Source organism: Halichoerus grypus, chromosome 8 (genome assembly GCF_964656455.1).
Source record: "Halichoerus grypus chromosome 8, mHalGry1.hap1.1, whole genome shotgun sequence".
NCBI classification, from domain to species: domain Eukaryota; kingdom Metazoa; phylum Chordata; class Mammalia; order Carnivora; family Phocidae; genus Halichoerus; species Halichoerus grypus.
The window spans coordinates 104,609,681-104,633,803 of record NC_135719.1 but is presented as its reverse complement, the minus strand read 5'-3'; the positions used below and the strand labels follow the sequence as shown (position 1 = coordinate 104,633,803).

At 43.7% G+C, this 24,123-nt stretch overlaps 1 protein-coding gene and 1 long non-coding RNA gene across 7 annotated transcripts in view; one reads left to right on the top strand and one right to left on the bottom strand.

Moving 5' to 3' along the window:
* Window positions 1–720: 720 nt before the first annotated feature.
* On the bottom strand, window positions 721–10,179 carry LOC118547413 (uncharacterized). Its single transcript, XR_013440688.1, has 4 exons — window positions 10,015–10,179; window positions 5,103–5,191; window positions 1,310–1,448; window positions 721–820 (listed from the first exon to the last, which is right to left on the bottom strand). It is a non-coding gene; the product is annotated as an uncharacterized LOC118547413 (long non-coding RNA).
* A 60-nt stretch (window positions 10,180–10,239) lies between these two features.
* CDKL1 (cyclin dependent kinase like 1) overlaps window positions 10,240–24,123 on the top strand; it is a 57,828-nt gene continuing 43,944 nt past the window's right edge. For 4 of the 6 annotated variants that reach the window (XM_036110869.2, XM_036110831.2, XM_078053663.1 and 1 more), the window contains exons 1-2: window positions 10,368–10,495; window positions 10,986–11,270. In XM_036110869.2, coding sequence (XP_035966762.2) covers window positions 11,100–11,270 — 171 coding nt within the window. In that variant the 5' untranslated portion in view covers window positions 10,368–10,495; window positions 10,986–11,099. The other 2 variants (XM_078053662.1, XM_078053661.1) reach the window with 2 other exon arrangements.

The window sequence follows — 24,123 nt, the reverse complement described above, 5'->3', positions numbered from 1 at the left end:
TCCCCATCTATAAACAGTGTGGGGAAGTACAGCTCATATTTCTTATACTTTGTGGCTGTCCTTGGAAACTTGTTCTACGCTAGAGTCATTTCCCACATTACGAATCTGGGGATTCATAGGCCGAAACTCAGACTCCCTTTCCCCGCACATTCGCAGCCAGGGTGCAGACTCACACAAGTCTCAGAAGGAGAGCAGTGTGAAGAAGCTGTGCTGTCCTAAATCCATTTTCCTGGCTCGGACAGCAGACAGGAGTCTGGTCTTCAGTGACAGGAATGGCAGAGAGCCTTGCGTGCCGTGCGCAGGCATCTTGAGCACCAGCCGCGGCAGCAGGGCTGGGGGCTGGCCGACGCCGTCCTGCACGGGGGGCTTGGTACGGTTTCCGGTTGTGCAGTCTCCAGACCTGACCATCTGCCTCTCCCGGAGAGTCTACGAACTCCTGAATATCCCTTAATAAATCCCCTTCTGCTGAAACTAGCTGAAGTGGCTTCTGGGGTTGGCAGCTAAGACCCCAGTCCACAATTCAAAACCACAGTGAGATACCACCTCACACCCATTAGGATGACTACTGTCAAGAAAATAAAGAAAAAGAAAGTAACAAGTGTCAGTGAGGATGTGGAGAAACTGGAACCCTTGTGTACTGTTGGTGGGAATGTAAATGGTGCAGGTGCTGTGGAAGACAGTATGGTAGTCCCTCACAAAATTAAAAATAGGCTTACCCTACGATCCAGCAATCCCACTTCTGGGTGTACCAAAAGACTGAAGTCAGGGTCTCAAAGAGATATCTGTACACCTATATCCATAGCAGCATTATTCACAACAGCTAAAATATGAAACATGAAATATGAAAACAGAATGCCAATTGCCAGAGGCTGGGTGGGGTGCACGGGAAGTTACCGTACGGTGGGTACGGCGTTTCCACTTCACAAGGCGGACAGCGCTCCAAGATGGTCGAGACTGCTGCACCACCACATGAAAGCCCTTGATACCACTGAGCTGTCCACTCGAAATGGTAAAGATAGTACATTTTATGTTACGTGCATCTTACCACAACTTAAAAACAAAGAAAAGACTGACAGTACCAAGCGCTTGCAATGATGTGGGGCACCTGGGACTCTCCTGCTTTGCTGATGAGCGTGCAAATGGTACAGCCATTGTGAAAAACCATATGGCGGTGCCTTGGAAGGTTACACAGACGTTTGCTGTATAATCCTGCCATCCCAGCTCTACGTATGTACCCACCTATGCCCGCAGAAGAACTGATTGATAAGCAGGGCTCGGGGATGGGCGGGAAGGGTAACGTGAGGGGTACCTGTGGTGATAGAGCTGTTCTGTAGGTTGACTTCATCGATGTGAATATTGGACCGTAGTTTGCCAAGATGTTACCACCGGGGGAAACTGGGCAGACAGTTTACAGGATCTTTACAACTGTATGTGAATCTGCAATTTACCTAAAAAAAAAAGAGAGAGAGAGAGAGAGAAAATTCCCAGACCAATACAAGAAGTAATTTTCCTGGTTTCACGCAGCCAAAAAAGGGTAGAACCCAGATCTGAACCCTGGTCTGATTGGCCCTCTTCACGTGCTGTCCCCTTCCTCTGAGACCGTCCGTTGAGCGATCGCACGCTGTGAGCACTCAACCCGCACAAGGACTTGGAAGGTAGCTAATTTCTATGTTGCAGACGACACGAAGGAAGCATAAGGAGGTCGAGCCACTTGCCTGAGTCCTCACAGATGGCTCACAGCAGAGCTAGAGAGCCGTCTGGCTCCAGAGTTCATACTCTTACTAGGAAAATCAGGTCAAATGATGCTGAAGAAAAATAAATATGTTGCTGTGTAAGGTGCAGGATTTTTACTGTTTGGGGGAAATATAGTTTAAATGTGTACTTTTTTTTTTTGTTTTTTTTTTTTTAAAGATTTTTTATTTATTTATTTGAGAGAGAGAGAATGAGAGAGAGCAAGCACATGAGAGGGGGGAGGGTCAGAGGGAGAAGCAGACTCCCTGCCGAGCAGGGAGCCCGATGTGGGACTCGATCCAGGGACTCCAGGATCATGACCTGAGCCAAAGGCAGTCGCTTAACCAACTGAGCCACCCAGGCGCCCTAAATGTGTATGTTTTAAATGGATTTGTTTTAGATGCCTCACACTACCTCACTACTAATACTGATGAGCTGTTCCTGTGAAAGCTGCTTACAATAATAGGATTTCCTCCTGTGGTTGTAACTATGATCTTCACTCAAACCTCGGCATGTATGCAGCTTAAAGATGACCTTATGAAACTATTTAGATCTTTTGGATCAACAGATGCCTAAAAATTCAATGGTTGACATGGGAGATGTATCTAAGGTCCAGTGGTTTCCGTTTGTACAAAGAGTTATTTAGACACCAGTGAATAAGCATCACAAAGTTGAGAGGGCTTAAAGTATTAACTCCATTCAAGAAATGAATGCAGTTTTATAACCATCTGTACGAAAAGAAATGTCACTTTAAGTGAGGAGTATTTTTAAAGTGCAAATAATTCACACTCCCTGTCCTCTCCCCCACCTTGTCACACCCATGAATATTTCTATTTTGATACTGGGTTTTCTTAAGGCAGATTTCTATTTCTTTAGCCACACAATTGGAGTTCCCTAATTTGAAGCCGCAGTGGGGTATGGCAGGTGGAAAGAATACAAATCAGAATTGAGACCCAGGTTCTCGGCCTGTTTGCTGCCCAGAGCAAATTTGTTTTTTGACTCGGAATGCCTCATATACATTTTCTGTATCTGTTTCCTCAAATGCCAGGTGTGCCTTCTCGTCTTCCCAGACCCTTGGGAGGTATTTTGAAAGGCCCTCCATGTTCTCCTATCTAGTTTCCTTCTTGCTTTAAGTGGGTTTGGAAAGGAAATCATTCCATGGGCACACACACAGAGAATAGTTAATAACTACCATTTAGGGACACTTATGTTTCAGGCTCAATAACCACATTATCTTGAATCTTTATAACAATCCTACATGGTTGGATATATTAACTGGTTGGAATTACTAACGGCCCCATTTTATAAAAGCAGCAGCAGAGGGTGCAGAGGCAGGAGCACTGGCCATGTGCACGGACACGGTGTTTGAGCTCGGGAAAGTCACTTCTTGGTCACCCGTGTGCAGTGTGGTGGCCAACATGCACCAGCTCTCAGGAAGAGCCTGCTTTCCAAACAGCTGTTTCTGTGTCATGGCTTTAAGCTGAAGTTCAGAAAGTCATTAATGTGCTTTCCTATTTCTTCAGTCTCATAAATTTACCTTTGGAAAATTTACTTTTTTTCTAGCATGTAAGGGTTCAAAATCATAAAGCATGGAAATGTATATAGATTGCCTTAAGATAAGTGTGGTAGGCAATCAAATGTCCAAGGTGGCAAAGAGATGTCCACTTTGAGGTTTTGAAACTTAATTTCCTGAAGAAGGATCATTGTATACAGTGACTCATCCACTGGTAGCCCAGGCCCAGCTACATAACCCTCCCAAGGTTTTAGTGTTAATATTGCTGAGCTCTTAAGGCATTTGGGTTCAAGGGTGAAAGTATTGGGTGTTTGCTTTAAAATCTGGAAATGCAAAAAAGGTGTTGAGGTTGTTAAGATTCAGAAACAAAGAAGGCTTTTTAGAAGAAGAGGTTCTTTAAAAGGATAGCTTACCATATGTAAATTGCAATAAGTATTTATTTTATTTTTCTTTTAGAGAGAGAGAAAGTGCGTGCATGAGTGGCGGTGGGGAGGGGGAGAGGGAGAGGGGGAGAGAGAATCTCAAGCAGGCTCCATGCTCAGCACAGAGCCCAGACACAGCACTCAATCTTATGACCCTGAGATCATGACCTGAGCCGAAATCAAGATTCGGACCCTTAATCCACTGAGCCACACAGGCGCCCCTGCAATAAGTATTTAAAGGGAAAAACACACAAAATAACTAAGGTTATGTTAATTAGGGATGAAAATACTTTATTTCACCGTTGGCTAGGCTCACAGATAAAGTCAAGGATGATAGACCCTTATTTAATTTACAGTTATTTTCCCATATTTACATTAATTCACCAGTCTCCAGATAAGGGGAATGGTTACTTACATGTTTAGCAGTGATCTGTCACTTTAGGTTGTTCACAGATGGTCCTCGTTGTCACCATTCCATGTAGCACCTCCAAAGCACGGGCTTTGCAAATAGGTGCAGTTGGGTTTGAAACCTGGCTCTCCAGCCCTGGAGAGCTGGATGGCTTGTCTACTCTGACCAACCTCTCCGAGCCTCAGCTTCTTCTTTTATAAAATGGGGCTGTTAATAATTCCAACCAGTTAATATATCCAACCATGTAGGATTGTTATAAAGATTCAAGATACTGTGGTTATTGAGCCTGAAACATAAGTGTCCCTAAATGGTAGTTATTAACTATTCTCTGTGTGTGCCCATGGAATGATTTCCTTTCCAAACCCACTTAAAGCAGGGAAAGTGAATTCAAGTATTTCCTCAAGCAGCTGTATAGTGTCATTTTAAGATCACGGTGACTCAACTCCCTTTTCCGTAAGGAAATAGAATTGGAAAAAGAAAAAGAAAAAGCTTCCAGCATTGCCCTGTGTTCAGCACTCAGAGGAGCTGTCGGTACTCTGCCCAACCTCGGGGACGTTAGTTCTCCAGAGTGTGAGAAGGAAGCTTAATGATAAGACTCATCTTCCCGGCAGCTCTAAAAAAAGGAGGGTGCTACACTGTGCACTGTAAGCACTTTGTGTCAACCCCCAGTGTCCTATACCTTCATTCAAAAATCCTGACAACTGGGGTGCTTGGGTGGCTCAGTTAGTTAGGTGTCTGCCTTCTGCGTGGGTCATGATCCTGGGGTCCTGGGATGGAGCTGCTCAGCGGGGAGTCTGCTTCTTCCTCTGTCCCTCCCCCTGCTTGTGTGCTCTTGCTCACTCTCTCTCAAAAAAAGAAAAACAACTTTATAAAAAAAAAAAAATCCTGACAACCACCCCTACACATTAGGTAGTTTTAGCGAAACAGGAGCAAAGGTTCTGGACTCACTGTCTATGTCCCCATCCCCGCTTCACAACTCACTAGCTTTGTGTCCTTAGACAGAGGACTTACCCATTCTAAAACTCACCGTCCTCATGTGAAACCTCTCGATAATGTTGATGCCCATCTCCCAGGACTGTTGTGAGGCTCATGTATAAAATATTCTGAGCATGACGCCTGCCAGGAAGAAAACACTAGTTAAACAGTTATTGTTTACGCAATAGTAATTATCTTGCACAATATCAAACACTAGTAAGAAGGTAGAAATCCTAGTCTTCTGACTCCAAACCCCAGGCTCTTTCTCTTTCACCATGTGTTACCTTGCAAAATGTTTACTGCTTCCTTCAATGATTAAAATACCTCAGTACTGTCTGCGTAATCCAGGGACACTGAAGGATTCTCTCTAATGATGCAGAGCTACAAATTAAAGATCATAGTAAGGAGAAAAAGATAATGTTGTCTCACTGTTCTTTGCTCTTGCTTGAGAAGGAAGGCCCACATATTGGACCATATCTCAGTTCCCAAGAACTCTACTTCCCAGGAGCTGTATTTCTCTGATATCAAGATGGATTTCAGTCCTGCCGACCAAAAGCACTCCCTGTGATTTGACAGTAGAGAGGCCACATTATCCTCTCTGTTTGGTGCTAAATGGTGACATCAACTCTTTGTCTCCCTTTCAAAGTGATCCTCTAGTATTTTGCGCCAACTTCCTCCAAACAACACAACTGGTGCTGTTGCCAGTCACGCTGGCTTTCTGGTTCACTGCCCACAGAGGCAGAAATAAATGGCGCCCTTGCTCCCTACTTTAACTACCACTGGGCTGGGCACAGTTCCAGGCTCCTTGGGTACTGAACCTTGCAGGGTCCATAAAGTTAATTTTCCAGACTCACTGAAGCCTGGTATGAACTTCAGACAAGGCAGCTCTGGAGAAAGTCACACTGACTTTCCCACATCACTTAAAAATAATTTTTTTAACTTGTCAAAAAGAAACATTCACCAACATAGACCATAGGCTGGTCTTAATACACTGCAAAGAATTTAAATCATACAAAGAGAGTTCTCTGAAAAGAATGGAACTCTGATTCTAGAAATCAGGAATAAAAAGATATCTAGAAAGTCCCCAAGTAGTTGGAAATTAAACAACACACTTCAAAATAACCCATGGGTCAAACAGGAAGTCACAAGATAAGTTGGAAAATACTTTGGGCTGAATGAAAATGAAAATACAACATATTAAGATTTCTGGGATGCATTTAAAGTAGTGCTTAGAGAGGAAAATATATGGCATCAAAGGCTTATATTATAAACAAGAAATATCTAAAACTAATGGTCTAGGTTTCCATCTTTAAAAAACTAGAAAAAGCAGCTAAAAGCAAAGCAAACAGAAAGAAAAAATAATAAAGAGATGAAATCAATGAAAGTGAAAAACAGAAAAATCATAGAGAAAATCAACTAAATCAAAAGCTGTTTCTTGGGCGCCTGGGTGGCTCAGTCGTTAAGCATCTGCCTTCGGCTCAGGTCATGATCCCAGGGTCCTGGGATCGAGTCCCACATCGGGCTCCCTGCTCCGCGGGAAGCCTGCTTCTCCCTCTCCCACTCCCCCTGCTTGTGTTCCTGCTCTCGCTATGTCTCTCTCTGTCAAATAAATAAATAAAATCTTAAAAAAAAAAAAAAAAAAGCTGTTTCTTTTAAAAGACCAATAAAATTGATAAGACTTAGTCAAACTGATCAAGAAAAAGAAGGGAAAAAAACAAATTATTAATATCAAGAATGACATAGGGAACACCACTATATATCCTATAAATATTAAAAGGGTAATAATGTAATAGTATTATACATTAACAACATTAAAAGGATGATAGTATAATATTGTTATATATGAACAACTTTATACCCATAAACTCCAGTATCTAGATGAAATAGACAAATTCCTTGAAGATACAAGCTACCAAGACTCACTCAAGAAAAAATAGATATCCTGAATAGCCTTATATATTTTATTAAAGAAACAGAATTTGTAGTTTAAAACATTTCAACAGGGAAAACTCCATACTCAGATGGCTTTATTGGAAAAATTCTAACAAACATTAAAGGAATAAATAATACCAATTTAATGTAAACGTCTCCAGAAAACAGAAGAGAAGGAAACACTTCCCCACTCATTTTATGAGATCAGTATTACCCTGACACCAAAACTAGAGAAAGACATTACAAGAAAACTATAGATCAATGTCTCTCAGAAATATTAATTCAAGAATTCTTAATAAAATGTGACTGACTCAAGCAACGTAGCAAAATGACAGAATATCATAACTAAGTTGGGTTTATCCCAGGAATGCAAGTTTTGCATCCAACATTTTAATTTTTTATTTTTATTTCTTTGCGTTCATTTATTTTTAAAGATTTTATTTATTTGACAGAGAGAGAGAGCACAAGAAGGTGGGGCGACAGGCTGAGGGAGAAGCAGGCTCCCCACTGAGCAGGCAGCTGGACATGGGGCTCCATCCCAGGACCCTGGGATCATGACCTGAGCTGAAGGCAGACACTTAATGGACTGAGCCACCCAGGTGTCCCTCAACATTTTTAAATCTATGAATGTAATTCACTGTATCAACAGACTAAATAAGAAAAAACATATGCTCATCTCAATAGATGCAGAAAAGTATTTGGTAAATTCAACATCCATTCACTATTTAAAAAAAAATTCTCAGCAAATTGGATTACAGAAAACTTTCTCAATCTAATAAAGGGCTTCTATGTCAGTTCTATATTGAGGCAAAACAACCCCAAAATATAAATATTAAACATTTACTATCTCACAGTTCCTGCAGATTAGTCGAATCCAGATATGACTAGTTAAGTGCCTCTGACTCAAGGTCTCTCACAAGATTGAACTTTTGTCATCAGTTGCGGCTACAGTCTATTCTGGAAGCTCACTGGAGCAAGAGAGGCAGTGGGGAGATCCACTTCCAAGCTCATTCCCATGGTTGTTGGCAAGATTCAATTCCTCACGGAACATGGGACTGAGTGCCTAAATTCTTGGCTGTTGGCCTCCTCAGAACCTTGCCATAGGGCAGCTTGCAACATGGCATCTGAATTCCCTCAGGGGAAGTGAGAAAGAGAGTACCCAAGGCGGGAATCCGTCTCTTTGTAAGCTAATCTTGGCAGTGATATTCCATTACCTTTGCCATATTTTATTCCTCAGAAGCAAGTTACGAGTCAAGCCTACGCTGAAGGGAAGGAAAACACACAAGGGCATGAATACCAGGAGGCAGGGCTCTTTAAGGACCATTTTAGAGGCTGCCTACCACAGCATCTACAAAGAGATCTAACTGACATCATACCTAGTGGTACAAGACAATGCTTTCCTCCTAAGATCAGTAATAGAAATGTCTGCTCTCGGGGTGCCTGGGTGGCTCAGTCATTAAGCGTCTGCCTTCGGCTCGGATCATGATCCCAGGGTCCTGGGATCGAGCCCCGCATCTGGCTCCCTGCTCATCGGGAAGCCTGCTTCTCCCTCTCTCATTCCCCCTGCTTGTGTTCCTGCTCTCACTGTGTCTCTCTCTGTCAAATAAATAAATAAAATCTTTAAAAAAAAGAAATGTCTGCTCTTACTGTTCCTGTTTGCACTGGAGGGCCTATCAAGTGCAGGACGGCAAGAAAAAGAAAGAAAAGGTATACCAGTTAGGAAGAACTAAACCTATCCCTATTTGCTGATGACATGACTGTCTATATAGAAAACCCCAAGGAATTTACAAAAAGCTAGAACTTGTGAGAAAACATCCAGAAGGTAAATAAGCATATGGAAAACTGCTCAACATTAGTTATTAGGGAAATGCAAATTAAAACCACAAGAGCCAATTACCTACCTATTAGAATGGCTAAAATCAAAAGACCTGAATACGAAGTGCTGGCAAAGATGCAGAGTAATTGGAACATTGCTGGCAGGAATGTAAAATGGCACAGTGACTTTAGAAAACATTTTGGCAATTACTTACAATAACATATACTTATCCTGTGACCCAGCAGTACTCCTCCTAAGTATTATTTTCCTAAGAGAAAGGAAAACATATGCTCACACAAAAGACCATGCATGAATGTTTATAGTGGCTTGATTTATAATCACCAAGACTAGAAACAACTCCAATGTTCTTCAACTGGAAATAAAGTCTGGTTTATCCATACAATGGAATACTACTGAGCAATGAAAAAGAATGAACTACTGAGAAATGCAACTACATGGGTGAATCTCAAATGCATTATGTTAAGTAAAAGAAATTTAGTCAGCCTCAAAAGGTTACATTTATATGATATCCTGGAAAAGGCAAAACTATAGAGACAGAAAACACATCAGTGGTGGCCATTTGCAAACAATTTCTAGGAGGTTCACAGCTCACCTGTAGCTCATCCCTGGACCCCCTCTATATGCGACTCCCTGGTCAAGGCAGCCACCAATTCCTCTCCTCCCAGCTTCAGCTCCTTCCTGAACCCTATTCAGATTTACCTTTAGTGGCATGCTGCTTGGTGCATGGACAGTATGACACTTTTCTCTCCTCAGGTGTCACTTCCAAGGCAAACACCCGTCTCAGTGCTGGGCATATGGAATGGGCTAGATGATAAAGTACTGTGGCAGTCTGCCTAGTAGCAAACTATTTCATGATTTCCTCAGGTCCATGAACTTCCCACCATTGTGCCCAGACTTGAGTGAGTAGGAACCAGTTGGGAGACGGACGGGAATAAGGAACCTAAGACAGGGGCGCCTGGCTGGCTCAGTCGGTAGAGCATAGGACTCTTCACCTCAGAGTCCTGAGTTTGAGTCCCCCGTTGGGCTTGGAGATGACTTAAGAAAAACAAAACAAAACAAAAACCCTAAACCAAGGTGGGTTCTGTAAAACTCCATCTCCCACATCAGAAAGCCCAGCTATATAGGAAGTCGATGGTGATGGACCCGCAGGCTAATGGAGGGAAGTGCTGACTTTAAGCAGTTTCAGTCATCATACCTCCTTCTCCCTCTTTTCCTCTCTCTCTGCCATTCATTCACATTCGTTGACTGGACGCTGCAGCACTGATCAGGACAGACATAAAGGCGTTTGCAGCCTAGCACAGGCTACGAGGGAGTTACCGGTTCTCTGACCGTGTGGGGCCCGCCCTGCCCGAGAAGTTCAGAGCGCATGGGGGTTGGGGGCAGGGGTGCTCCCGGCGCAGGCGTCTTCCCAGCCGACCTGCCAGAGCTGCGTTTTTCACGCGCTGCTGGAGGCTGCAGTCCTGCAGGCCTCCTCTCCCCGCGGAGGGACGCGCGGCACCCGGGCCCCGGGGCCGCCCACGGGGGCCCATCCCCGCCGCCGAGGTGCGGCGGCCCCGCCCAGGCCAGCCCGGGGCGGGGGCCCGTTCCCATAGGGATTGCGGCCGGGGCGGCGGCGAGCGCAGCCGCGAGAGAGGCGGCGAGGCGGGAGCAGGGCCAGGCCGGGCAGCCGCGGCGCCGTGAGTCCGGGGCGGGGAAGGCGCGCGGGCCGGGACGGCGGGCCTGGGCGCCACGTGGCGCCGCTCGAGGCTGCGCGGCGCGGGCCGGGCGCGGGGGCCGGGGGGAACGGCGCGGCCCTGCTCCCCGCCGAGGCCCACCCGGGAGGCGCCCGGCTCCCGCGCCTCGGGCCCTCGCCTCTCCGCCCCCGCGGGGCCCCGGCAGGTGTCTCCTTGCCCAAGGGAAATGAGACCCGAAATGAGAACCGGGGAAGCCCTGAGCCTTCCCAGTCCTGCAGCCGGCTCATGTGTCTTAGATCGGATGAACTAGAACGTTAAACAAGATAGATTATCTTACAACTCGGTTCGTTTTAGGATGACGGGTCGCATTAGAATTTTACAGAAGGCAGCGAGCTCTAGGCTGTCATCCCGGATCTCGTTGCCATGGCCGAGGGGCGAGGTTTAAGGACATGGGTCGATTCCTAATTCTTTAACAAGTGCCCTTCTGTTCCAGGTGCTTGACAAAGACCCATCGTTGAGTGGGGCTCGAATGCAGTCTGTTCGAGCCAGTCTTCCATAAGCGACATTTTCAAACTATGTGAAGATCCGTTTTAAGATTTTTTCCTCTATGATGGAGAAGTATGAAAAAATTGGGAAAATTGGCGAAGGATCCTATGGAGTTGTTTTCAAATGCAGAAACAGGGACACGGGTCAGATTGTAGCCATCAAGAGATTTCTGGAATCAGAGGATGACCCTGTCATAAAGAAAATCGCACTTCGAGAAATCCGCATGCTCAAGGTAATGGATTCTTTAAAGTGAATTTTATAGGGACTAAAAAATTAAAGCGAGTCGTATTATGTCTAATAACTGTGTTAAGATGTGGTAACATCTCCTTCCCGCACGGACTTTTGTCCTCATTGACACAAATGGAACGTCTGTGTACAAGTCACCAATTACTTGGGGGGGGGGCGGGACTTGTGCAAGGAAAGGGGTTCACTTTTGGAGATGCTGTGGGGTGTTTCATTTTTCCTCCTTGAAACTTCTCTCCCATGTGAGCTCTAGACCTGGTTCTTGAAGAGCCATCAACTTTGATAGTACAGGAATTTACCACAACTCCAGTTTGCTAGCATTCATGAGTTTTAAACTTCCAGACCATCTTCTGTTGACATTCTCAGCCCATTAAGAGAATTAATCATTTACCTGTTTTCCAACTGCTAGGAAGCTGACAGGTTTTCTCTACACCTCACACTAATCTGCTGCTGAACATTATAATGTCCTATCTCTAGAAAAAGGATTCTTCTTAAAGAAGTGAAATGATCACTTTTAAAATGTTTGTTAACCCTAGAAGACCGTGAAATCAGAGTGGTGGAAAAAGTTTATTACAAGCTGAGAGCATTTTTTCCTGTAATAGGAAGAGGCTGCTTTTCTGAATGTCTGTGAGGAAACCTAAATCCCAACATAGAGTGTGACATGTAATGAACATAGTGGGGTTAACTTGGTTTCAAACAGTTAGGGCCTCTGTGTTCAGACACGTATAACCAACTCTATGTCGAGGGAAGGAGCAGCCTAGTGGGAGGGAGAGGAACATCCAGGGGATTTTCTCTTATCCCTGCCTCTTTGTTTTCTCCAGGCCTCTCTCAACGTCTCTCTTTCCCATGGCTTGAGTGTGGGGTTATCTCTGGATGAGGACCCTGAATGTGAATTAGCAGGCTTTGGGTAAATTGAAATGAGTGGATAATAGGAAACCTCTCTCTTTCGGTTTGGGATGTTCTTAACCAACAGGATCTTATCTATTCTGAGAAGACACTTCCAAGGATCCTCCACCCACACCCCGAGAGGCCCTCCCCTAGGAAGGGGTGAGACCAGCGGTATTTGCCCATCCCATGGCCTGGGGACCCCCTGTCCATGGGGACAGGTTCTCACCCTTTCTTTTGGGCTGTTGGGTGTTTTTCACTTTCTCAGGCCCTCGGTAGAGGAGAAGGTGATACTTGAATGTCAAAGGATTCTTTTACACCAAAGAAAAGACAATCTGTTTCTAGTGGAGAGATACTCTTTTTCTGATTCCGAAGATCACCTGTGAATGCCTCAACCCTCTCAGCGCTCTTTAGCAATACTGGGTTTGCAAGTGTAGCTCCCTGAATTAATTGAGCTCCTCCAGGATGGGGACCTCTGTGTCTCTGTATGGATTACTAAGCACTTAGTAGGCCTCCAATACACGTTACTGGAGATTGAAAAAAAAAATGTTAACAAAATATGCTCTTAGGAAGAGTGGTTGTTGCCAGTACATTAGGAAGTCAGATGTGTTCTTTAAATAACTGAATAATGGTGCTACCTAAAGGAAAGGGTTGTGTGCATGGGAGGCTGATTTTGAAGCACAGAGCACTCATTCTTCAAAACCAAGTGCACAGATGTAGACTCCCCCAATCTATGTGAGGTGATGGGACTAGATTATTGATAGAGTCTCTTCTTCAGAGCCCTAACTTCTCAGCCTTCTGTGATATCCCCAACACATAACAGGTACTTAAATATTTGCTGAAACAGTAAATTGGAAGTTTCTTGGATGAAGTCACATTTTCTCCATTTAATTATTCAGTAAATATGTATAGAGCCTCATTGTGCCTACAATAGTGTATTTTTTAGGGGCGCCTGGGTGGCTCAGTTGGTTAAAACAGTGTTTTTTTGTTTTGTTTTTTGTTTTTGTTTTTTTTTTAAATATTTGATCTATTTATTTGAGAGAAAAAGAATGAGACAGAGAGAGCATGAGAGGGGGGAGGGTCAGAGGGAGAAGCAGACTCCCCGCTCGGCGGGGAGTCCGATGCGGGACTCGATCCAGGGACTCCAGGATCATGACCTGAGCTGAAGGCAGTTGCCCAACCAACTGAGCCACCCAGGCGCCCTAAAACAGTGTTTTTAAAAAATTTTTTATTTATTTGAGAGCGAGAGAGAGAACGCGCGCTCATGAGTGGGGGGAGGGGCAGAGGGAGAGAGAATCTGAAGCTGACTCCCCTGCTGAGCGCCAAGCCAGACACAGGACTCTCTCTCGACGCTGAGATCGTGACCTGAGCCGAAACCAAGAGTCAGACGCTCACCCGACTGAGCCACCCAGGTGCCCCTAAAACAAGGTTTATATGAAGTTGTACACCCTGTGTTTCAGATGCTTAACTCATGGAAGGGAAATAAGAAAAATTTCCCCTTGGCTCTCAATCCTGATAAGCTCGGTTCCTGATGAGCGGGGTGTGTGTCATTCACCTTGTGTCCCCAGGCTGGCAAGAACCCTCTATATAAAGTGTTTAGAGGCATGTTTGAACTAGACTTTGAAGTGTTTAGGGAGGCATGGAATGAGAAATAAGGCATTCAGGGCCGAGTCTCTCCGAGGAAAAGGTGCATAATTCGAAAGCAGTATATTGAGGGAACATGGGTTATAACCCTAAAGTCTTAGCCAAGATTACCTGCTGGGTGGTAGCAGGCCAGGGAGAGAGGGAAAGGAAAGAAAGCCAGGGTTCAGTAGAAGGCAGTGTGAGGAATTTCTTGGAATAGAGGTCTGCTTTGCACAAAGCTACACCTTGGTCCCAGGTGGCCTTTGGGGTTTGGAGGTTGACTCCGGGGGACATACTGTAGTCACTGAGAACAGGAAAAAACTGGTGACATCTAGGCAAATGTTTTAGGGCCCCCATCTGAGCTGGAATTCAAGGGAGAGCTCCCGTGGCCCATGGGAAGAGGAATATTACACTGTGAGCCCAGCACAGCTCTGTGGGCCCAATGGAAGGTTGCAGCTCAGTGAGTTTGAGTTCCTAGTACTTTCCTTGCACACCTCTTGCAGAGCTGTGCTTTTAATGACCCCTGCTAAGGTCGGGAACTAGGAACTAGGAGGATTGAGGCTGAAGGTTACCTCAGTAACCTTAGCCAGAGCAGGTGAGGACCGGTAGGAGCTGACCCACAGACTGCTCCTATTACAATAAGGAAAGCAAGACAAGTAGATTAAGACCAGGTGTAGGGGGCTTTGAATGCCAGGCCAAGGAGTTTGGCTTTCTCTCGAAAAGAAAGAAGCCAGCAAGATTTTAATTAGAAAGTTGTCATTTGTAGACTTTCGGATTTTTTTTCTTTCCCCCCAGATTTATTAAGATATAATTGACATGTAACACTGTGTAAATTTAAGGCATATGATATTTGTTACACATATGTATTATGAAATGATTACCACAATAAGGTGGTTAACACCTCCATCACCTCACATAATTACCATTTTTTTGGTAGTTAGAACATTTAAGATTTACTCTCTTAGCAACTTTTGGGTATAGAATAGGTATTGTTAACTATAGTCACCACGTGTACATTAGATCACTTGGAACTTACTCATCTTGTAACTGGAAGTTTATATCCATTTCCCCCACCCTATAGCCCCTGCCAACCACCATTCTACCCTCTATTTTTGAGTTCTGCTTTTTTAGATTCCATGCATAAGTGAAAACATCCAGTATTTGTCTTTCTCTGACTTATTTCATTTAGCATATTGCCCTCGAAGTCTATCCATGTCCTTGCAAATGGCAGGATTTTCTTCTTTTTATGGCTGAATAATATTCCATTATGCACACACACACATGCACATGCATGTGCACACACACACATGTATACGTTCCCCACGTAGACTTTCGGAGTTCATGGACCTGTAAAATTAAAGAAAAAACTTTTTTTACAGATAGGGATAGTGTTGTCAACATTTTTTTTTCAAAGATTTTATTTATTCATTTGAGAGAGAGAGAGCATGAGCAGTGGGGAGAGGCAGAGGGAGAAGCAGACTCCCTGCTGAGCCAAAGAGCCCGATGTGGAACTCAATCCCAGAACCCGGAGATCATGACCTGAGCCAAAGGCAGACACTTAACCATCTGAGCCACCCAGGCGTCCCAAAAATCTTTATATTTATGTAAGTATCTTTTAAGAACACTTTTTATTTTTATTTTATTTTTAAAGATTTTATTTATTTGGCAGAGAGATAGAGCCAGAGAGCATAAGCAGGGGGAGTGGCAGAGGGAGAATCAGGCTCCCCAAGAGCAGGGAGCCCAATGCGGGGCTCGATCCCAGGACCCTGAGATCATGACCTGAGCCGAAGGCAGACGCTTAACCGACTGAGCCACCCAGACACCCCTTTGTTGTCAGCATTTTAAAAAGCCAACTACCAAATACTGTCACCATTATTTCATAAAAGAAAGGACATTTTAATATTAAAAAAGAAAACCTTTAGGAAAGACACAATTTTAAACCAAAGCACAGTCTTCCTGAGAGAGTGGTTGACAACTATAAATAATGTCTATGTAGCTACCTTTCTGTGGTGTGTGAACAGTGTGTGTACTTATGTGCATGTGTGGGTATTCACTGTCCATTGATGAAAATGGTGACATCATTGGTTTTGTGCAGCCTGAATATCGTGCACGTTAGCACTCTCTGGGAACGAGAAGATTCACCAGCTCAGCTGCCGCCCTGCGTATAGGGTATGGGTTCTGTAGCTGAGATGATGAAATACTTAAACGACAGAAGAACTGGATGGTCCTTGGATTTTATAATAGAATTTGGCCTCTATCCATCCTCAGAGAATTCCTTGTGTGTGTGTTTTCAAAACTGTTTATTTTACAATTTAGAGCAACTCCCAGTAGTTGCTGGTGGACTCTTAAAAATTATGGTCGTTTCCTCTGAGGCAGATACGATCATGGGAGCGAATTGTCTAGCAGTCAGTTCATAATTTTCAAGGCCTCATACCTACAGTGCTTCCCGTTCTCAGGGTGGGAGCATACATGAGGATGTAACTATCCATTGGTAAGTGCTTTTGAGGATGATAATTATTATCAAAAAACCAATTTTGCTAATAGTTTTAGAAAACACTTTTTTCTGAAAATTTGAAACTTTTCAAATAACAGTATTTTGTGCCATTTGAAAAAAAAAGTGACATTTTTATGAGACACATTTAGTGTTTGTACTAATAAACTGCTTTTTTTTTTAAAGATTTATTTATTTATTTTTAGAGAGAGTGAGGGGGAGCAGAGGGAGAAGGAGAGAATCCCAAGCAGACTCCATGCTAAGCACAGAGCCCGGCAGCGGGCTCGATCCCACAACCTGGAGATCACCATCTGAGCCCAAACCAAGAGTCAGACGCTCAACTGACTACGCCACCCAGGTGCCCCTAATAAACTGCTTTTTAAACTAAATATAATTCACTGTTCACCAAGAGGTCCTATTGCCATCACCCCTTTAATGTTTCATTCTGAATCTTATTTTGTCCCGGTTACAGTTAGGCTTTTAAAAATATAAGCAATTGTAACAGTTATCATCAGTCAGCTCATACTCTAAGGACATACTCTAAATTAAGTTCCATTTAGTGACAGTAGTAAAATTATACTGCAATACTGAGCTCAAAGCAGCTAGCCTACCCTTTCTCAAACTCACTTTCCAATGTGGAAAAAAAAAGGAATTCAATATTTTCAGCCATCGTTTTTGACGAGGCACCTGCGCACAAGGGAGTTGGCATGTGTTCATCTGGGAACTTTTTACAGAACTCCTGTATGTAGCAGGCACTGTTCTGGGCCCCTGCCCTCCACGTAAGGAGAGACTGACAGTAGACAAATAATTATATGTCGAGTGGTGAAATATAAAGCAGGATAAAAGAGTGATGAAGGGGCTTGCTTTTTTTATAGAGCAGGGTCAGGAAAAGCCTTTCAGATGAATGACATTTGAAGAGATACCAGAAGGAAATGGGAAGAGATGAGCAATGCAGGCATTCCAGGCAGAGGGAAAAGTGAGTACAAAGGCCACAGGCAGGATTGAGTGATGTTATTAGGCATGTTCTGGTGTGTTCTAGGAGCAAAGAGATCAGTGCATCCACAGCACAGTAAGCAAGGGCGAGGGTCGTAGGAGATGAAGTTAGAGGGATGAGGGGTCAGACACGAGGGCCTGTGGGCCTCAGCAGGAACCACGGATTTTACTTTGAAGGAGATGGGAGCCATCAGAGGATTTGGAGCAGAGGGGTGCCTTGGCATGACATACATTCTAGAAGGATTCCTACAGCTGCTTGTTGCTCCAGCTCCATGAACAAGAAGAGCAGTTAGAAGACTATTGGAACAATCCAGGGATGAGGTGATGGGGTTTGGGTCAGAGTGGTAGTGGTGGAGGTGGTCAGATACAAGATTTATTCTGAGAGAAAAGTACAAAGGAATCTGATGGTGGGATGAAGAATCAAGAATGACTCCAGAGTTCAGGACTTGAGTAACTATAAGAACAAAGAGATCAGATCATTCATTGTGATAGGGAGACCTAGGTACACATCTGGGGGAAAGGAAATCAAGAATTCTATTTTGGATATGTTAAATTTGAGATGCAAATCTAAGGAGACAGTTATGTAGACATTTAAGTACACAAATCTGGTATTTGGGAGAGGTCCAGGTTGGAGAAGTAAAATTAGGAGACATCAGCATAACAATGGCATTTAAGGCCCTGAAACTGGGTTGCCCTGGGGAATGGAGAGACAAATACCAAAGACTGAACACCGTCTGGCATTTGGAGGTCAGGAAGATGAGGAGGAAGCAGCCAAGGAGAAGAAAAATGGGGTGATCATGGAGGTAGGAAAATCCCAGGAGCAATGTTCTTAAAAGCTTAGTGAAGAAAATGTTGCAAGAACGAGGGAATGGTCAGAATGGGATCTTGCCATTTGCAACGACGGTGCATCCATTTGGATGGAGCTAGAGAGTATCATGCTAAGCAAAATCAGTCAGTCCGAGAAAGACAAATACCATATGATTTTACTCATACGTGGAATTTAAGAAACAAAACAAGTGATCATGGGGGAGAAAAAGAGAGGCAAACCAAGAAACAGACTTTTAATTCTAGAGAACAAACTGAGGGTTGCTGGAGGGGAGGTGGGTGGGGGGATGGATGAAATAGGTCATGGGGATTAAGGAGGACACTTGTGATGAGCACTGGGTGTTGTAAGGAAGTGTTGAATCACTAAATTGTATACCTGAGACCAATATTACACTGTATGTTACCTGGAATTCAAATAAAAACTTAAAAAAGAAAAAGAAAAAGAACGAGGGGATGGTCAACAGTGTCAAAGGTCATGATTAGTACAGACTTTGAACTAGCCATTGGCTTTAAAGATGTGAGGGTCATTTGAGATCTTGACAGGAGCTGTTAGGTAGAGTGGTGGGAATGAAAGCTTCATCAGAGAGGATTTCAGAGAGAGTGAGAAGAGCAAAGAGGAGACGGTGATACAGGCAACTCTTGAGGAATTTGATTATAAAAAGGAAACTGAGAAATGGAAGGATGTGGGATCAAGAGAGAGTTTTTTAGTTGTTTTTAATATGGGAGAAGAAGTATATTTGTATGCTAATGGTATCAATCCAGTAGAGAGAAAACTTGATATTTTTGGAGGGAGATAATTTCTAGAGCCTTGACTTTGAGTTATCAACCTGGACCGTGGCCACAAATAGCTATAATAGTGTAATAAAAGACCAATTCATGGACCAGCTAGGAGATGAGGAATTATTTTATTTGGAATGTTGCTAGATTCTTCATATACGCTGTCCTTAATCTTTGTGTAACAGGACCCACAGTTATCTCCAAGCTATGGTGTAGAAGAACTTCTTCCACCTGGGTGTGTGACATCTCCTGATTTGCATATGGCCCATGAACCCTATAGGAAAAATTCAACCCCTTTCTGTAACGAGGGCTCAAGCATATAAAGATATTTTGGATGGGAAGTGGGGAAGGCACGACAGAAGCTAGATTACACAGAGAGACAAGATTTCTGCAAGAAAATCACCTTACATCAAGAAGTCTGGCCTGATAGGCTGGAGTCATCACAGAGCCTTCGACAGGAAGCGAGTTCTGGCTCTGCATAGAGCAGGTGGCTTAACTGAACCCAGCCCAACTCCTGGGGACTATCTGTGTGTCCAGCAAGGAAAGGGCTATGGTTCAAAACAAATTCGAGCAGTGGTAGGAAGAGTAGATGCTCCCAGAGGAGTCGAGGCAAAGGACCGGACAGCACCACTGGGAGGTACCTGAGCAGGCCTTCAGCAGTGTGGCAGGTGGTCTGGGGGCCTTAGAGTAGATTAGACCAACATCAGTCAAGGCTGAAAGCAGGAGCTAGGACATTGTCTGTGACAACTCGCCTCCAGAAGACAAAACAAGATACAGGCAAGCAGAAGGAATCACGTATTGCCATTTGGTGACCCGGTAGACCTGGGCAAGGTGCCAAGTATCATTACTGAGGATGCACAAATTATAACAACCTTAGGAGGTGGGTATTATTATCTCATCTTCCATATGCATTCGGGATGGTTAATGATTTGCCATGGCTTCCTGGTTAGTCAACCGAATGCAGACCCAGTTTTATCTGTCCCCACATGCACGCCTTGCTGCTCCCCCACATCCGGACTGTCCTGTTACACCCAACACCACACTCTGAAGTCTCTCAGTGACCGTCCTCAGGCTTGGTCCTGCTCTTGTTCCGGCAGGGCCTTAGCTGTGGGACTCGTGGCTTCCATGGCGCGTGGGGTGCAGATTCTTACTGGAATAGCAGTTCTTTCCAACTCTCATTCCATAACCCTGTAGATTATTTTAAATGGTAAAAGTGATGGTTTGCCACCAACAAAGATGAGAATAAGCATGGGGAAAAATGGCCATTTACAACTTTACTATAAACATTAACACACGCCTTTTTTTTTTTTAAGATTTTGTTTATTTATTTGAGAGAGTGAGAGAGAGAACACAAGCAGAGAGGGAGAGAGAGAAGCAGACTCCCCGCTGAGCAGGGAGCCCGATGAGGGGCTCAATCCTGGGACCCTGGGATCATGACCTGAGCTGAAGGCAGATGCTTAACTGAGCCACCCAGGCGTCCCAGGCGTCCCAAACCATGCCTTCTCAACAAGAACAGTATTAGCCCCAAGAGGATGAAAACTGGTTTTGGGGAATGGGTGCGGAGAGTGTAACTTTTACTGTTTGAAGCACAGATTACATACACCACATATACACATATACAGTGTATTTGTGGGATTAAAATTTCATTGGGAGATGATCAGGAAAAAATGTGTAAAAAGACGCCTTTGGGGATAAATATGGAAAACAAAAAGCCCATGGAATGGGGAAGGTGAGAATATTGAGTGTATTCTGTGTGCCAGAAACATCCTCTCATTTGATTTTAATCAATCATGAATAGAAATAACCTACTGGGTGGCTCAGTCAGTTAACCTACAGAACAAACATTCCCTTTTTTGTCCCATGGTCTCCTCACTTTCAGTAACCTTCCAGTGAGGCTGTGAGGCTTTATTTCTGCGTGGAGACAGGAGCCACAGTTAAGAATTGCAGTTCTGAGCTGTCTCAGAGCTGTTGGGTGACCTTGGGCAACTCCAGGGCAGCTTGGAACCTGGCCCACCTCATCACCTTGACCTGTGTCTGTGTTCGGCATTGCCTCGCTGACTCTTTGCTGAGGGGAGCGAGAGTGCTCTGGGGCAAACAGCGAGCAGTGGTCAAGCAGCCTTAACGGATGCAAGGGCAGGAAAGTGGAGGGTCAAAAAAAAGGCAGTAGTGTCGGAGAGAAAGACACATGGGTGGGAAGGCAGAAAGGTGGGCTTTAGTACCAAAGGGAGGCACCAGAGGTGAAGCACTTCACACCATCTGTCCTGAGAGGTTCGCTGCTGGAAATATCAGACCAGAAATCCTGCTGGGCAAATTACCAGCCCAGGGACCATAAGGTGCTGTGGCAGGTACAACTGCCAAGGGTCCCTGTTACCCAAGCCCTTAGTAAGTGCTTGATTCCATGTCCCTTGTGCCAGGGCCCCATTCCACCAGATGCTAACAGAGCACCATGTAAAGGCTCCCTAGGTTAGACTCTAATTAGAGATTTCATAATGTTTAAGGGCTTCTGCTCCCTTAATATTAAATACTTCCCCAATATTCGTTGAATAATATTTCACAACTCAGTAGAAGTCTCACTGGGAAATTCTGTAACATCTTTAAGAATTTAATCCTGCCGTTGCTAGTATAGGTGCCATTTCTAGGTCAAGCCCGTTGTTTCATTGGCTTGTCCAAATGGATTTGTTTCAGCCATATTCAGCAACGCTCTGTTATGGTTTATGTGAGACCACAAACTCAGATGTGTGTGGGGATCACAGTGGAGACCTAAAGGAGTGAAGTGGGCTGAGTGTGAGACTAGATGGGGAGGTGGGCACGGGGCAGGCCGGAGACTCCGTGGCTCACAGGGTGGGCGGGTGGCCACCACTCCGCCCACACAATGCAAGCCCAGGGTGCTAGATTTTCAGTCTTTTTTTAAACAGCCAGAAATCAGAATTTTATGTAAAACCTCCTGAGTTTTTTTCCCACCAATCTTTGTTTTGGAAAAAAAAAAACAAACTTACAAAATAGAAGTGGAAAGAATAATATAATGAATGCCTCTGTACCCTTCACTAGATTCATTAACCAGTTGTGAAAATTCTGCTTCATTTCCTTTCTGTGTCTCTGTCTCACACACACACACACCCATACTTTTTCAGCTGAATCATTTCCTTAAGTATGCAGCATGAATCTGCTAGAATTCTTCTGTGTAACCACAATATGATTTCCACAATATGCTTTCTCATGGACTCAGTACCATCATCTGACATACGGGCTGTGCTCAAGTTTCTCATAGGGTCCCAGTAATGGTTATGTAACTACACCTATAACCATAACCATAACTACAGCTGTGTATTTAAATCCAGGTTCTAATCCATGACCACACATTGCAATTCATTGTCATGTCTCTTTAGTCTCTTTTAATATTGGCATTTTTGAAGCGTGCAGGCCTGTGGTTTCTCAGAATGTGCTTCCACATAGACTGTGGCTGTTTCCACTGCAGGTGTGAGGATGTGTCCTCTGGTTCTCAGCAGGAAGTACACCTTGTCAGCGCGGCCCCTAATTGCTGCCCTCAGCTTTGATCTCTTGATCGAGATGGGTCTTCCGGATTTCCCAATGGTAAAGAAATGTTTTCCCTTTTATAGTTAGTGCGTGATCTGTGAGGAGATAAGCTGCGACTGTGTGACCACCTTGTGTCCCAACAACTTTCACCAAGTGATCTTTGCTTGAATTGATTATAAGAAGAGTTCTTGTAAAATGATGATTTTTAACAATTCTTTCTGCATTCATTACTTATGGTTTTTCTGTTAAAAAAAAAAACACACACAACCTTTCCTTCACATACCACCCGCCCCACCTCATACACACACTCTTTAGTATCACAGAGAATTTGTGGATTTTTTTTTATTCAACTTGTTACAAACCGTCACTGTGATTCTTTGATTCTCAAATGGTCACACATTTGATCCTGCTCCTTTGTCCTGACAGACGCCACTGTTCCTTGAGTACTTCCTTCCTGTGTGTCCCAGCAAAATGTACCAGGCTCATCCTGCCCCAGCTCTGGAATCAGCCATTTTTCCAAGGAGCCCTGGTTCCTTTTAGTGAGAATGAAAGCTGACCTTAAAATGTTGACAAGAAATTTTTAAAAAATGTCCAACACCGTTCAGGCCAAACAGAGCCTATCTGCAGGTAATGTTTGGCCCACAGACTCAGTTTTGGGCCTTTGGATTGTATGGCTTTCACTCTGTGCCGATGTTCTCATTAGAGACTGGCAGATCTGGCCCCTTGATGTTCGTCACTAATAGAGAGATGTTGGGAGTTTATGGGAACTGGTTGTCAATAGTGTGGAAGACAAAGCGGAGCATTCCCTTGCCCACAGTGATAGAAACCAAACAAATCCTCCTTATCATCATCTTTCCCTATTTGTTCAACAAGTGGAGACCTGTTTAATTTTATTTTTACAAGATAATGTACTAACTGCAAATAGTAACGGGCTGTTTTGTTTGTTTATTATAAGAATTTTGGGCTTAGCTCACAACTTGTTTATACAGAAAGATTATATTTCTGCTGTGTAATGAACCTCTAAGTAATAAAGCTACCAGACAAATACTTCAATAACAAAAGCAGAAGTCAAAAGGCTAGTGGCTCATTACCTTCGTAGAGACACTGAGTTTGTAGGGAGATTAAGCACATATCAGTATGTGTCAGTGTCCTAAATGCTCTTACATACATCCTGTCTACACCTTAGCTTGTAGAAAATGAAATAGCGCAGAGCAGGAGGAGAAAATAAGTGATTTTATAGTGCACATTGATAAAAGATATGATTATGCTATTATTTTTTTGGCCACTTGAATTACTTGTATTTTCAGCAAATGAAATTTATAAGTGGACAACCTGTGTTACAGATAGCCATTATAAAATAATGAAACTGTACTAGAAGGTGGTGATTTTTATATTGAATGGAAAAGTTTTTAAATGAGCCAGGCTTGTATTTAATTTCCCTTTAAATTTTTTTACTGTTTTAATTCACCTTTTTATTTGGGAGGACTGATGTCTTAGGCACCAATTTGCTTTTACAGGCATATGTTCTTGCTAGTTATTAACCTTCTTTATTACTTATTAACTTTAAAAGCCCTGTAGTAAAAATGCTTTTGTATAAAATTGCCTGGTTGAAAACTTGGAGCTCAATTCCTCTTTTTGTTAAAATAATGAAAAGTGACTTCTACACCAGTGGAAGTTTATTTGTATAAACCAAACAAATAATATATTTCTGTCT